Source organism: Lissotriton helveticus, chromosome 1_1 (assembly GCF_964261635.1).
Source record: "Lissotriton helveticus chromosome 1_1, aLisHel1.1, whole genome shotgun sequence".
Classification (NCBI taxonomy): domain Eukaryota; kingdom Metazoa; phylum Chordata; class Amphibia; order Caudata; family Salamandridae; genus Lissotriton; species Lissotriton helveticus.
This window is the reverse complement of record NC_136057.1, coordinates 1,037,873,799-1,037,889,267: the sequence shown is the minus strand read 5'-3', so window position 1 is coordinate 1,037,889,267 and position 15,469 is coordinate 1,037,873,799. Positions and strand designations below refer to the sequence as shown.

General features: G+C 43.2%; 1 protein-coding gene across 1 annotated transcript in view; it reads right to left on the bottom strand.

The window, feature by feature from the left end:
* LOC144820247 (transmembrane protein 116-like) overlaps positions 1 to 15,469 on the bottom strand; it is a 181,325-nt gene that overhangs the window by 87,491 nt on the left and 78,365 nt on the right. Inside the window, exon 7 of the mRNA XM_078677843.1 lies at positions 5,865 to 6,005. Within this exon, the coding sequence (XP_078533969.1) occupies positions 5,865 to 6,005 (141 nt within the window). The remainder of the gene's footprint in view (positions 1 to 5,864; positions 6,006 to 15,469) is intronic.

Below are 15,469 nucleotides of genomic sequence, written 5' to 3'. Positions count from 1 at the left end.
CCCACCAACGCGTTTCAGCCACACAAGGCTTTGGTCACGGTTAGCAAGTCCTTCTACTATTTCCAAATTTATACTAACCCATATTTAGCCATTAAGTGGCATTATGGGATACGTAGTTTTGGAACATTGTCAATAATTAAAAGAAAAAAGAAAAGACTGGTGCGCTTTACATTTTAACATATAGTATGTTGCGTTGAATGTTCACTGCTGTCGGCAGAGTTATTTACAGTATTATTATCTACTATTGGGGTTTAGTACCCATTGTAAATATATATGTGTGTATATATATGTGTGTGTGTGTGTGTATATATATATATATATATATGTGTGTGTGTATATATATATACCTCAAACACAGTCACAAAATGTTGCAGACGGAACAAACAACGTAAAGAGAGGAGGAAAGCGCGGAGGCTTCAAGAAAAGGAACTGAATGCCAATGAAAGCCAATCTAAAGTTGCAACTTCTGAGAATACTGTTATAAACATGACTGAGCTTGAATTAAACACTGCAGAATTACAGCTTCTGTCTTTGGGACTTTCTTTCTGTCCCAAAAGTAATTTTAATATGTACAATCTCGTATTGACATTTTTAAATTTATCAGAAAGTTAAAGCTTATCAAGTTCCATAAACTTAGGAAAGCGAATGTTAAAGCAACTTTGATTAATGCTAATAACCAGCCTAGTACTCGTTTTCAAGTAGCTGATGTATCTGCATTACGCACAGTTAGTAGTTTAGCTAACGACAATGATGGTATTTCTCTTAATACACAAGAAGATCTTTTAGATATGGCCATTCCAACTACTAATGCTGCCCTTACTCCTTTTCGTCCCCCATCGACATTTATGCCGATCATGCCAAGAGATGCCATTGATATCTTTGGGGATTGTGTTATTAATGACCTCAAAGATCTTTATAAGAAATGTATTTCTATGAATAAAAAGGGCCAATATAGAGAGCAACAATATTCCCGCTTAATGGATAAACTGACTAAAGAAAAGAACATCATAATCAATAAAGCTGATAAAGGCGGATATATTGTCCTATGGCCTCGTGATGCATATTTGGAAGAGGCTAAAAAACATTTGAGTGATGCTAATTGTTATAAGCAGGTAGGTTTTCCTGTTCTTTTGAAAGTCAAGGAGCAGATTTTTAAAGAACTATCTAAATGGAAAAGGGAGAGCCTGATTGATAAGGACGAGTAAAAAAGTTTAAGAACTGAGTATCCTATTACTCCTACCTTGTATTTACTCCCTAAAGTACATAAACAGACAACCCCAGTACCAGGACGCCCTATTATTTCGGCTCAAGGTAGCCTTTTAGAGTCAATGTCTAAGTACGTTGATTTTTTCCTTCATGATTATGTAGCTGATTTGCCTTCTTTTATTCGTGATACAGGACATTTACTGGAAACACTTAAAGAGGTATCTTGGGAGGATGACTATCACTTACTAGTGATGGACATCTGCTCCTTATACACGAGTATCAATCATCAAGATGGCCTGAATGCTATCAAATTCTTCCTGTCTGACAGGAACATCTGCTACAATGAACATAACAAAATGTTACTCCAGATGACAGAAATGTGCTTGACCAACAATTTCTTTATATTTAATAAGGAATTGTTTCACCAGCTTAGGGGTGTAGCTATGGGGGCGTGCTTCTCTCCCAGCTATGCGTGTTTACACGTTGGCTGGTGGGAGAAGCACGTCCTCATGCAGACCCATTTAGTTGACTATTCTGAACACGTCATCAGATGGTGGCGTTATATCGATGACGTGTTTGTTGTTTGGAAAGGCACTATGGAATCTGCCCTGGAGTTTGTCAGTAGGATTAATAGTAATTCACTAAATCTGGAATTCACAGCACAAATCAGCAATTCAAGGGTAGAATTTTTAGATGTAGAGGTTTTTGTCGACCATATGAATATTTGCACAAAATTACATCGCAAAATAACAGCTGGTAATTCCATCTTGCACGCCAGCAGTGCTCACCCTAGGCACCTCATAAAAAGTATTCCTTACGGTGAGTTTTTACGCATTAAGAGGATCTGTAATAGAAAAGTGGATCTAGATTTTTGTTTAAAAGAATCGATGGAAAGATTCCTAAAAAGAGGTTATAAGACTAAAGATCTACAATGGGCATTGGATAAACTGAATGGATATGTTCCTACAGAAGTGAGAGATGTTAGGAACAAGATTCCTATGGAAATAACAGCTCGACCTCCAGTAAGGCTTATCACTACTTTCAGTAGCCAGGAACGTGACATTAGGAGAATTGTGAATAGACATTGGTCCATTCTACACACAAGTAAACAAGAAAAGAGAGGTCAAAGTCTCAAGAAGCCACAGAGACGGAGCGAAGCAACTGGGGGATCACACACCCTTTTTGGGTGAAAAAGAAAGCCCTCACACACCGACCTAGTCAGTGTCATGCTTCATCATTGGGCCCCACCAAAGAGGCCGAATGCCTCTTTGGTGTGCTACGACGCCAGAAGACTGCGGAGCTGGTTGTGTGAAAAGGGCGTGTTGTGAGGTATAAATTAAAGATAAAAAGTGTCTAAAGGGTATCTACAAAAATGTTTAATGGTTGATCCCTAGGACACGAATAAAAGGGTTATGTGTCTGAATATACTGCCAAAGGTAATGGTTTGGTTAATTCAGATACTACATTAGTCAGTCAACATGTTTCAGCCTTTACAGTGGTTTTAGTTTACCTAGGCATTCATCAGGACAGGATTAAACCCCGGCGGTATGGACTCTCTAATCGTCCACCCTAACCTGGGGGCGTGAAAGTGAAAAAGATCAAAAAAGGTGATAAAGTGCAATAAAAAGGGGGAAGAGCAAATTGCTCATTCCAAAAATACTCCTAGTTACTTTGTAACTAGGAGTATTTTTGTAACTTTATAAGTATTTTTGGAATGAGCAATTTGCTCTTCCCCCTTTTTATTGCAAATCCAGAATGGGGGGCACCCGTTTTTCGGTCTTGGCCCCCCGGTTCTGGAACAGTCTTCCTCTTTTCATTCGCTCCATCCCCATCTACACTCATTTTCGGAAAGCCCTGAAAACATTCTTGTTTTCCCAGGCATTTCCTTGCTAGCTCCCTGGAATCCACCGTTGAGTCAGGTCTAGTCCCCAGCGCCAGGAAGCCACTTGGCCACAGTGCGCTTTATCAAGTTTCTTTTTCATTTCATTTCATTTCATTTCAAAAGTAATTGGTTAACTAACAAAAGGGGTTTAGTAAAATGTTTCTCTTGTCGGGCCTGTAAGTTTGGAACTAATAAACAGTCTTTTTTAGATCCTTTTTCTAAATAAGATCAATGGCTATTTCACTTGTAAAACTGATTGTGTGGTATATGTTTTGGAATGTACATGTCAGCTTTCATATATCGGTAGTACCAAACTCCCTGTGTTTAATAGAATCCTCCAGCACTTGCGGGCAATCGTGAATTCTGATCCATCTTATCCGGTTGCCCGACATTTTAAACTTGTGCATCAAAACAAATTGGAGGACTTGAAATACTTTGTAATTGACTCAGTTCCTAAATCTATACGAGGTGAAGATAGAGAAAAGAAACTTCGCCAGTTAGAGAGTCAATACATAGTGAGACTCAACACTAAGATACCTAACGGTCTTAATACAGGGGAAGATTTGGCCCATCTCTTATGAGTATACATTTTATTAATTTTTGGGTTCGTATTGATATGGTGTTATGTGTTCATTTGATGTTGGGCTCAACATCAGGTTCCATTTCTCCCATATTTAAACTATGTTTCGGATATGTCTAAACCTCGACTTATTATGGTCCTCAGATAGAGTTGTATATAGGTGTATATATATGAATTTGGGTTTTAATATTTGGATAAGATATTTATTGAATATAACAGTTTTATATTATAACCTTTTTATTCTGCAATTTTTATTGGTCTTAATGTATGGACTTCTGGCAGAGGGTTATCAATTTAATAGAATCTGTATGTGTTCAATTTCATCCTTGATCCTATTTTGTTATCCTAGATTCATATTGTATATATATATACACTTATATTTATAGGTATCATGTTAAATATTGTTCTTTGCCGTTTTTTGCTGCTTGTACGTAGCTGTAACTAAAATATTACGTTTAGGCTCTTTTTGATCAATTTCATCTTTTGTGTAAGACTTGATTTATGTTTGCATTCGCATACTCATCTCATTTTAAACAAAACTGTTTTTCATGTATGTATGGCTGTCTTAGCCACAACGCACATTTTGCACTTTGGGATTTTTTACTATGATCAATTTTATGTTGTCATATTGTGAAATATAGTAGTCCTTTCCTATGAAATAAGATTAGGATTTGGGCACTTGCCCCAGATTTTTTGAAGAATCGATCTATTGCATTAGCAAAATTCATTTTTTGTGTAATAATATTTTAACCATGTCCAACAATGTTTGATATTTATTGTTGAACCACTGGTTAATTTTGAGCGCTTTATAGGATCTGTTTTTGCACTACTGCATTATGCACTTTAAACAATGACTACTAGTCTTTTTTCCCTCTCTATGAGAAAAGTGGAAGGGTTCTAAATTGTGTTATAGTATTTATGGGTGATGTTTTTCCTGACACGTCATGTGATCAAGGCCAGGGCGACCCGGCTGAAACACGTCATGTTGTGAGAAGGCTACAATAAACTGCACTAATTTCTAAACCTTTTGTGGTGGTCCGTTCCTGTGGAAGTGAAGGAGTTTTCTTTTCTGCTCAGGATTTGGTTTTCATATATATATATATATTCACTGAAAAAACCATAGGTTTCAGGCCTTATATAGTTAGGAATGTCACTGACCGTGTCATGAATGATGTAATATGTGACATCATCAGCAGTGGATTGCGGGTGCGCGAAATATAGTTAGTACAACTAACTATATAGGAGCAATTTCAATGGTTTTATATGAGTGAAATGTCCAGCTAACTATAACACCCCTAAAACTTATAGTTTTTTGAGTGAATTTCAAAGGTTTTTTTAAATGCTAATTCTAACTATATAAGGCCTGAAACCTATGGTTTTTTCAGTGAATTTGCAAGGTTTTTTAAATGCTAATTCCTAACTATATAAGGCCTGAAACCTATGGTTTTTTCAGTGAATATATATATATATCCATGCCAAGTAGCACTGATCACTGGTGAATCAGAGGGGTTATCTCCAAACCCTTTCTAGTCTCTTTCTTGTCCCATTCCCTTTTGCTGAGGGTTTACCTAACACTACAACTGTGCTGGGTGTTAGTGGATACGGCAAAATGTGGAAGCATATCTTGCTCCTGTTTGAGCTGGACTATAAGGTTGGTGCTTTCTGAGTTTTTGGTTGTATCTCAGCCCTTCCAGGAGCCGAGGATTCTGATTTTTGTGCTCATCTTGATTTTCAACGTTCTATGTTTTGTTGTAGTGAATAAAGAAGACAAAAACTCATTTCAAGCTATTAATGAACAGTGACCTTCATTAAGTGTCATTATATTTAGTTTTATAGTATCAAAGTTCAAAACCCTGACAATTTCCTCAAAATAAACTTGCTCAGCCACTCTACACGTAAGAGAATTATAACAAGGAATATTGGACTTCCAATAAGCAGTGCAATTCAAATCTGAACACATTTGGACACCAATGATGACTGACAGTTACTCATGAGCACTTAACAAGTAACCATAGATCACACAGGGTACCTGGAGAAAAGGCCTGGCTATGCCATATTAGGGTACGTCCACCACACTACTGGAAAAAGGATAGCTACAACTCTGTCCCAGAGTTCCCACTTCCACCACAGCCAGGTGAGAGGTCCTGACATCACTAACAAGGAAAGCACAGGCACTGGGTTCTCTGGCACTCATACCTGGAGCAGAATAGGCCATAGTCGTTTCCTGACCGGTTGCTGAATGATGACAGTAAGTCGTCCACGTGCAATGGAATAATATCTTTCATTGAAGAAGTAGTTGTAATCAACTGGCCAAGGAACAGGAGTAGTGGGACAAGCCTAGGAGAAAGAGAAGACAAAGAAGACGTGATGAGGAGGACTGCACACACTGCTCATTAGAAATATTTGCCCACTGTCTGTAGGTTCTCCTAGAGTTGGGTGTCCACTCCAGCACCCCTCTCTCTACTCCTTAACTCTCTCTGTCAGTGAACTTCTTAGAGATACTTGGATTTCGGATAAGCCCATGTAAGCACTGGATCCTGCGCCTCAGGGGACCAACAGGTGATGTCACCCACAACAGTACTTGGTGTTCCGCATCAGGACAGATTTAAGGGGCATATTATCAAGGGATTTATCTCTGCTTTTTTGGCTTTAAAAGCCAAGAAAGCGGAGATAAAATTATCTCCCTATTACCTAGCTGTCGCTAACACCAGTTAGCGACAGCTAGTATGAGATAGCGACCATCTTGGGCCCCGCTTTGCATGTCAGAGAAATTTATCACTAATGACATGCAAAGTGGGCATGCCAAGATGTTAGCAACTGGAAACAGTCGCTAACATCGCTATCTCCTATTACCAGCTTTTGGAGATATTCGCGCTTAGCGCGAATATCTCCAAAAGCTAACACCTGCCCTGAGCAGTTCTTATCCATGTTATCCAATGGGAGGTGAATAACATGGCTAAGAGCATTCGCTCGGTAATGCATGAATATCGCTGACTTTACAGCGATATTCATGCATTCCGGCCGATTTTTATCGTTTCAGAGATAAATCTTGCTAATAGCAAGGTTTATCTGCGATAAAAATCGTCGCAGCTCGGCGATAAATTTTTATAGCTAACCAAACAATAGCGATAATTATCGCTATTGCTTGGTAATATGCCCCTAAGTGTTGTGTTTCAGGTGAGCACAGGGCAGAGCTTTAAATGGGCGGCAAATTTCCAGTACTGGGAATTTGAAAGGGAGATTGCCTGCGCTACTCAGCACTGCTCTAATACATTTAATAGAGTACCAGCTCTTCTCAGGAGCACACAGGAACTATAAAGAGCAAGTACCTGAAATTCAATGGGCCCTATTTACGTGAAACTAAAGCAGCGCGATGCCACAAGTCATTTTGATGTGCAGCGCTGCGTTAGTTTCGAAGCACAGGAATGCGACATATTTAAACAACAATATGTCACATCTCTGTGCTTTTCCCTGTGCTGGCACACAAACTGCAGCCATGCTCCAGCACAGGCACCTTTGCACCGTAGTGCTAGGATGCCTACATCGTGGGGAGATTGTTTTGTGAAGGAAGGGGCGCCTTCCTGCACAAAACAATCAACGGAGATGATTTCCTCTTCCAATATGTGCTGTAGTATGCAGCATGCATTGAAAGAGGAAAAAACGAGGAGAAATGAAAACATTTCTCCTCCTTGCACCTGGGGTGACGTAGCATTCTGATGCATTTCCAGGTTTACGATTGCTCGTAAATCTGGAAATGCATCAGTGGACATGGGTGTTGCGTGGGAACACCCACAGCAATACCCATGTCAGGTCCCTAACACGCAAAGTGTTGCGTGAAAAGGGGTGATATTAACAAGCACACAAAAAGCCACACAGGGTGGCTTTACGTGTGCTTGTAAATATCACACACCAGCAACGTGACGCACCGGCGGTGCAAGGGGCTTGTAAATAACCCACAATATTTCCATTTACTGCACTGGAACAGGGTGAACTACGGCTTATTGTGAGAAGCGCATGCGCATTATAGACACATCAGCAGAGCACAACATGATGTTCATCAGGAAAACATGGTGAGGCGCAGCAGTTGTGCACAGTTGATGCCCATCAAGGGAGCCCTTGGTGATACAGCTGATGGCAGGGATAGGTGATGTGCCTTATGGCAGCATCAGGGGAACCCTAAATGTTTTTCACCAGGTGAGCACTGAGTGGTATGCATCGCGGCAACACTGGACACTTCAGGTGGATGAGTGGTTCCATGCATGTGGGACACTATGAACACATCTGCTTTCGTGAGAAGTTGAAGACATGGCTTTTTGCAAACTAAGCTGTCCGCCTCCTGTCAGAGCCGTCTGCAAGCGCCATGAGACTTTTTGGATGTGATATGTGCGCATTACATTTTTTTTTGACTTGACTATGATATACAATAATGGGGAACCTGTCAATGTGCGCTGTGTGTATGACCTGATAGAATATTATACCTCGTATTCAGTAAGGACCACTTATTGAGCAGAAATAACGATCTGCCTGTGACAGCCTGCCAGAGCCAACAAAGTAGAAGCTCTGGAAATGATCACAGCGAGATGACTGAGCTGGAGTCTATAAGATCAATGAGGCTGGAGTGAGATCAATGAGCTTGAGTGAGATCAATGAGATGGAATCTGTAGGATCAATAAGCTGTAGTATGTAAGATCAATTAGATGGCGTTATTCGGATTAGTTAAGTGGAGTATCTATCATCAATGAGCTGAGGTATGTAAGATCAACAAGCTGGAGAATGTAAGGTCAATTATCTGGAGTGTGTAAAATCAAAGAGCTGGAGGGTCTTGGATCCAATACAAATCAGTACATAGTGCAACCATACAAAGAGAGATCATACCATGATCTATTTGGAAGTGAACATTCTGAGCAAAGCCATCATGACCTACAAACGTTTCCAGTTTGTGCACAATGTAGACCGCAACAACATTTGGCAAATAAGGGCTTCATTTACAATGGAATGGCGCGGTGCCGCAAGCAATTTTGCCATATTTACAAGAATACGGTGCATTCCTGTACTGACCTCTGCACCAGCACTAAAAAAGCAGCCTAGCACCAATGAGTTATTTTCTCGCGAGACTACGCTACGAACGAGACAGATTCGAACAATTGGATTTTGAACAAATACGCTGTGGAGACGCTGTTTCAAAACGCTGGTCCCACCATCTTTTTCTTGCTCAAATATTTGAAACTCCAAACGTTGGTGCCATTATCTTTTCTTGTTCGAATATTCTTCAAGAAAAGGGGGTCTCTACTCTCTAAAGATTGAATTGTCGTGAGGATGGCCTTAAGGATATAACAACAACAAGGCCGAAACGTCGACTTATTTGTCCATATCTTTCAAGTTGAAACAATTCAGACAATCGAATCATTGTTTTAGGTTGTGCAAGATTCATTGTTATTTATTGATTAAGAGTGGACTACAACACAAGTGGATGTGAAGAACAATTCATTTATTTCTAATCCATTTGTTTTTGATGAATTTTCTTATTTATTGTAACAGTACCCTTCCAATACAAATATATATAAAGAGATATTGTTTAACAAACATAATACCCGTGTAGCTTTTCTTCTTCTTGAGTATTTTTATTACTGTGTCCAAATTAATGGGACAAATTACAACAATAGCAGGTATTAATTTAATTTAGTTGATCAGAAGCATGAAAGTCTATGCGATCAATCACCTGTGATTTAATCTTGTAAAAAAATTCCCTTGTTGGCATCTTTATTGTATCAAACTTTAGCCCAAGCTCGCAAGGGTTTATTGGGTCACCCACCCCTTATAAAACTAGCACCAACGCAGGCACCCTTGCGCCATGTTGCAAGGTTTCCTTCGTTGCTAGTATGATTGATTTTTTGCTGGAAGGGACACCTTTCTCCACAAAATCAATTAATGGAGGCAATCTCCTCCTTCTATGTGTGCTGCATTCTGCAGCACACACAGAAAGAGGAAACAACGAGGAGAAATAAGGATATTTGTCCTTGTTGCGCCTCCCTAACGCCACCCTTGGGGTGGTGTTAAAATCTGACACATTCCCAGGTTCATGATTCCTCGTAAATCTATGGATGCTTCAAATTCCATGGGTGTTGCGTGGGAACACCCACAGGAACACCCATGGAATGCCCTTTTCATCAGTGTTCTGCATGAAAGGGGCACATATTTACAAGGCCAAGAAAAGCCATGCAAAGTGGCTTTGCGTAGCCTTGTAAATATGCTGCGGCACAATGCGCCACCGGAGTATCAAAGAGTGCCACTCCGGCAGCGCAAAAGTGCTGCTAGGGCCTCGTAAATGAGACCCTAAGTATTTGGAAGAAGACACAAAAATGATACGTGTCCAAGGGAAGGATGGGGAGAACTTGTCTGACTTTTTGAATGACCAGCTCCGAATGTTTAACTTTTCCTAATTCTCCAATTTAGCAGGAGACATCCAGAGAGAGGGAGTTAGAGAAAGAGGCCTGCACTCACCAGAACATTAGTTTGTGATCCCCCTGGTTGCATATTACATTGTTTTAGCCTGAAATCTATGCACATACACCTACCAGACCACTAGTTTGTGTTTGTCACGTTTACACTTGTGCAACCGTGGTCCGGTGATTGTCTCGTCTGCACCTTCAACAGTCCAAAGAAGGTAATCATGTCACCTACACCTTCCGAACAGCTGGTTTGCTCTGGTCTCCTCTGCATCTGCCAGACAACTGCTCTGTGACTGTCACACCTGCACATTCAGTCCTACCAAAATATGATTGTCATGCCTGTCAGATCGCCTGCCTGACCACTGGCATTTTATGGTCATGCTTATATACTGCCAGTCTGATCTACTCCACTTTTAACACCACCAGACAGTGATCATATGCTTGCCAGACTGTCAAGAACTGCACTGCGAAGGTCTTGTTTGTTTCCTTCTTTATTGCAGAGGGGAAGGGGACTCAAGCATGGTATCCAACAGGGAATGTGTCAGCAGAAAAGTAAGCAAAATTCAGAGACTAAAATAGAACAATAGGAACACACACATAAACCACATGACATTGTGTGTTGTAGATGTTCCTAATCATAATTGGCGAATTTCAGTGGTGTTTGGCACTTAAGCCTTACATATTACTCACTTTTAAATGTGATTTTTTTCAGTGAATTCGATGGGTTTTCTATTATTTAGTTACTAGCAGCCCGCCCCGACCCTGTCCGGGAGCAATCAGGCTTCCTCGACCCCCGCCTGCCCCGACATTGTCCAGCATTTCAGGCCCCCTCCCGCCCCGTCCCCCGCCTGCCCCAACCCCCGTCTGCCACGACATTGTCCCCCGGAGCCTTAAAAAGGCGACATATGATACTCACAGCAGTGCACTATAATGTAAAACCGTCTCACTGTATTGCAGCTATTACTCCAGCCTTCGCCTGGAAATTACCATTTCCATGTGTTTAGAGTGGGGATAAACCGAACCATATTTCCTGGCTTTCCTTCGGGCTGCTTGCTTTCCCCGTCCCCGCCCGCCCAGTCCCCGCCTGCCCCGACCCCCGCCTGCACCGACATTGTCCCCCGGAGCCTTAAAAAGGCGACATATGATAGTCACAGCAGTGCGCATCGGGCTGTTTGCTTTCCCCGTCCACATGAAAAGTACCACGAAAAGAGGGCACATTTAAACACGGCTCCAAGGTTGACGGATCACTTTCGCCTGTGGGGTCTCTTTGAGCGGGGTTTACCCTTGACTGAGCTCGGCGTGCCGAGATTCCAGCATGGTAACATAATGCCCGCGTGTCAACCTAATGACCCTTAAAGCTGAAACGCTGAAACGCTGGCGATCTGCAGTTCAACTTCCTGAGCTGTGTTTGAGGTAAAACTAATGAGCGTGATCGTGGTAGTTTGGAGCCTTACATCACCCCGTCCCCCGCCTGCCCCGACCCCCGCTGCCTTTCCTCAGCCACCGCTCCTCAGTCCACCGCTCCTCGCCGCTCGTCACCGCTCCTCCCCGTGCCATGTCTGCCACTCCTGGACGCCGCTCCTCCCCGTGCTCCTGACGTCAGCACGCAGGTTGCGGCCGGCACTACTTCGAGGGGACTACTTTTTTTATAATGTAAATTTTTAAAATATAACCTATTTTTTAACTTTATATAGCCTATGTCCATCTGCACACCCTGAGGATTCCAACGATGTATCGGGTATGTGGATTGGCGCTGTGGTTCCCGAGTTTACCCGCCTCAAAGCCTCAAAGTTCTTCCTTTATAATAGTAGTATAGATTTTATTTTTCATTGCACACTGCACGCAACCTTTAACCTGTGGCCATTCCAAGCAAAACCAGACACTTCTTTTAGGATTTGATTTTGCTTGTGTTATGTGTTAATTTTTACAGTGCCTGATTTTCGGATGTTAGAAGCATCTCGCGAATCAGGCACCAAATACCAATAAAATCCGGCACTGAAAATTGCACTTTTCCTTTGAGTTTGATGTGTAGTTTTCTCTCTTCTGGGTACCCTCAACAACTTCTCTGGGGTTGGCCACCTTTTGGATTGGCCGCAAATGGCTGTGTAAAATTATATTTCATAGTTCAGTTTTGGATTGCTGATTTTTTTTCTGAACTAGTCCAGTCGAGTTTAAGCGGCAGAGATTTAGGAAAGTGCCCCTTTTTGACATGGGCCCTCCCACTTTTTGCCTAGTATCTGATGCAATTTTGACAAAAGTGCACTGGGTTCCTGCTATCCAGGTTCCCAGTGTCGGGTCTCTTTCCCTAAACTGTACAATTTTCTACTCGATTGGCAATACCTTTAGCGCCTCCTGTAAGTCCCTGGTAGGTGATACCCTTGATACCTAGGTCAAGTAGGCTAAAGAGAGTACCCAAGGGTTGCTTCATGTGTTGCGCCCCCCTCACGGACCTCTCAGCACCAACATACAACATACAACTGCCATTGCAGCCTTTGTGTCTTGGTGCACAGAAAAGTGAAAACATGACATGGCACACATCTCTGTTTGCCTGCAAACACTGCATGTAGTATAGGTAAGCCACCCCTACAGCAGGCCTTATAGCTCTACGGCAGAGTGCACTATACTACATGCATAGACATATCTGCACGAGCAGATATGCCCCTGTGATACCTAAGTCAATTCTTAGAGGTCACAAGTAAACAGGGTAGCTATTTCAAGTACATGTGCTGGACACAGGTTGAAATGAGTTCCCCAGCTACATGATGGCTTCACTGACATCTATGGTGTTTGGTATCAAACACTTTGTATTATTTAACTCACGCGGATTCCAATGGTGGATTTATTAATACATACACCCAGAGGGCACCATATAGGTGCCCCTGGAAACCTACCAGCCTCTAGTGTGCTGCCTGACAGTTGTACACCAGCCTGCCACCACATACAGGTTTCTGATCCCCTGCAGTTGAAAGCCAACACACTCTGAGGGCAGAAACAATGCCTGTTCTAGCCCAGGGTGTTGTTAACTCCTTTGATGCAGGATGGCTCAGTAATCAGCAAACCAAGGCAGGATGCTTCAAAGGACTCTGCTGACTTTGATATGGGGTGACAGCTTCTCCAGACAGGGGAAATACCAACCCCCTGCCCAAGGCCCATTTGGCACCAGGAGGCATGGTGCACTACCACGCAAGTCAAATCCCTAATGTGAGCTACCTGATGTGACTCACTTCAGGAAAATCCCGCCTCTTGGTGATGGCAGAATTAGGAACTCTGGGACAGGGTTATACCCACTTCCCACAGTAAGTGGTCATATAGGGGGTGGAGTGACCACAAGGATAAGTACCCCGTTGGCTGCCACCCTTTACTCTCCTTAACACCCCGAAATGTAGTATTTAGTGGAGCCCCTGGCTCCAGGAAAGCAGATTATAACGACCTAAGAAGAAGAAGGACACAGAAGAGCCGCAAAAAGCAAGAACTGAGGAGCAGCAACTGACCTGGCGACAGCCCTGCCGGCTTTCTGCTGTTTATTTATTTATTTATTTATATAGCGCCTGAATCGACCCCCGAATGGGGTATCTCTGCGCTGCAGACATGCATCAGAGGAGCTGAGGAGCTGGAACAAGATCAGAGGCAGAAGAGGAAGGTCTTAAGGTGTTTTCTGAATTGGAGGTGGAATGGGCATTGTCATAAGTAAAAGGGAAGCTGGTTCCAGTAGAGGGGACCTAGGTGGGAGAAAGCCTTTCCTCCCATTCTGGCCCTCCTAACTCGGGGAACCACAAGAAGGGATTTGGTTCCAGAGCGGAGGGACCCGGAGGGTGTACACGGCGTACGTTTCTTGGCAAGATAAGCGGGGCCCAGATTCTTTATGGCTTTGTGGATCATGCAGCAAACCTTAAACTTGACCCGCTCGCGTACTGGGAGCCAATGTAGTTGATGGAGGAGAGAATGAGAGGCAGTCGGGGAAGGGGCATTTAGGACCAGTCGCGCCACAGTGTTCTGAACTACCTGCAATCTGCATAGCGAGGACTCATTGGCCGAGACCAAGAGGCCATTGCAGTAGTCCAGACGGCTCAGAATTAGTGCCTGCGTCAGGGTCTTCTGAGTGAAGACAGGAAGCAAGGGGAACACTCGGCGTAGTAGGTCCAGCATATGGAATCAGGAGCCAGCGGTCTGAGCTGCGTGCTCCTTCAGAGTGAGAGTGTGGTCCAGGCGGATGCTTAGGTTCTTGACAATAGACTTGGGGGTAGAGGGGGTGCCTAGGTCCACCGGCCACCAATCCAGAGTCCATAGTAAGGGGGTGTCACCAAAGAGCATGATCTCGGTCTTCCCCACATTAAATTGGATAAAGTTACATCTGTCCCCAACAATTGTGCCAAAGACGACTTGTCCTGCTGCTACTCTGCCACCAGAAGTCAGGGAGGACTGCCAGAACTTCAAACAACCAGGATCTACTGTGGAGCAGTGGAGCTGCTACCCTGCACCCTGCAGGCACCCAAGAAGAACCGTGAGGACCACAGAGCTCTAAAAACTCAACATCAGAAAGCACCACTGCAACTGTGCCCCCAGGCCTGAGTTGCAGTGGGTCCGTGGTGCCAGCGAGGTCCTGAGACCCTCCAGAGTTGAACCCCAGCTTGGGTTTGCCTGGATTTGACTCCCTGGATTTGACTCCCAGCCCCCGCCTGCAGCCTCTTTGTGCAGACTCACTGTTTCCTGCAGTGAAAACCCGACCCCTCTAAACGCCACTGCACCTGTGCCCTACAGACCATGGAGAAGTAGACTGAAGGTGTCCCTACATGCCTGCGCATTGTGAGACCTGGGCATCCCTGTTGGCTTATCCGGACTGGGCCCCCTGTCCCTACATGCAGCCTCCTTATCCCAGGACCACTTCCCATTGAAATCAGTGGGGCACCAGACAGCGAAAAGCACCTCTGCACCCGGACGTCTCAGAGTCTCCCGAGGTGACCTGTTGGTGCTGTCTTGGCCCTTGCCCCGTACTCACCTTAACTCCAAGAGATTGGTCCTGTAAGTCCCTGCTAAGCACCCGTATGCAGTATATGTGGTTTTCCCCATAGGTTAACATTACGGCATTAGAGACAATACAAGCATATTTACCTGTTTTCTTCAAAACTACTATTTTAAAAAGTACTCACCCAATAATGAAGTTCTCGATTCCAAAAATTATATAAAAATACATGTTATTTTTCTACATTGGTGTGGGTTGCTTTATTGACTGTGTGTATGCAACAGATGTCTAACACTCCTCCTTGATAAGCCTAAGGCTGCTCAACCACACTATCCTTCGGGCATGTGTGTGCCCAACATGTGGATAAATTGTAATTTCAGGGGTGCAACAGG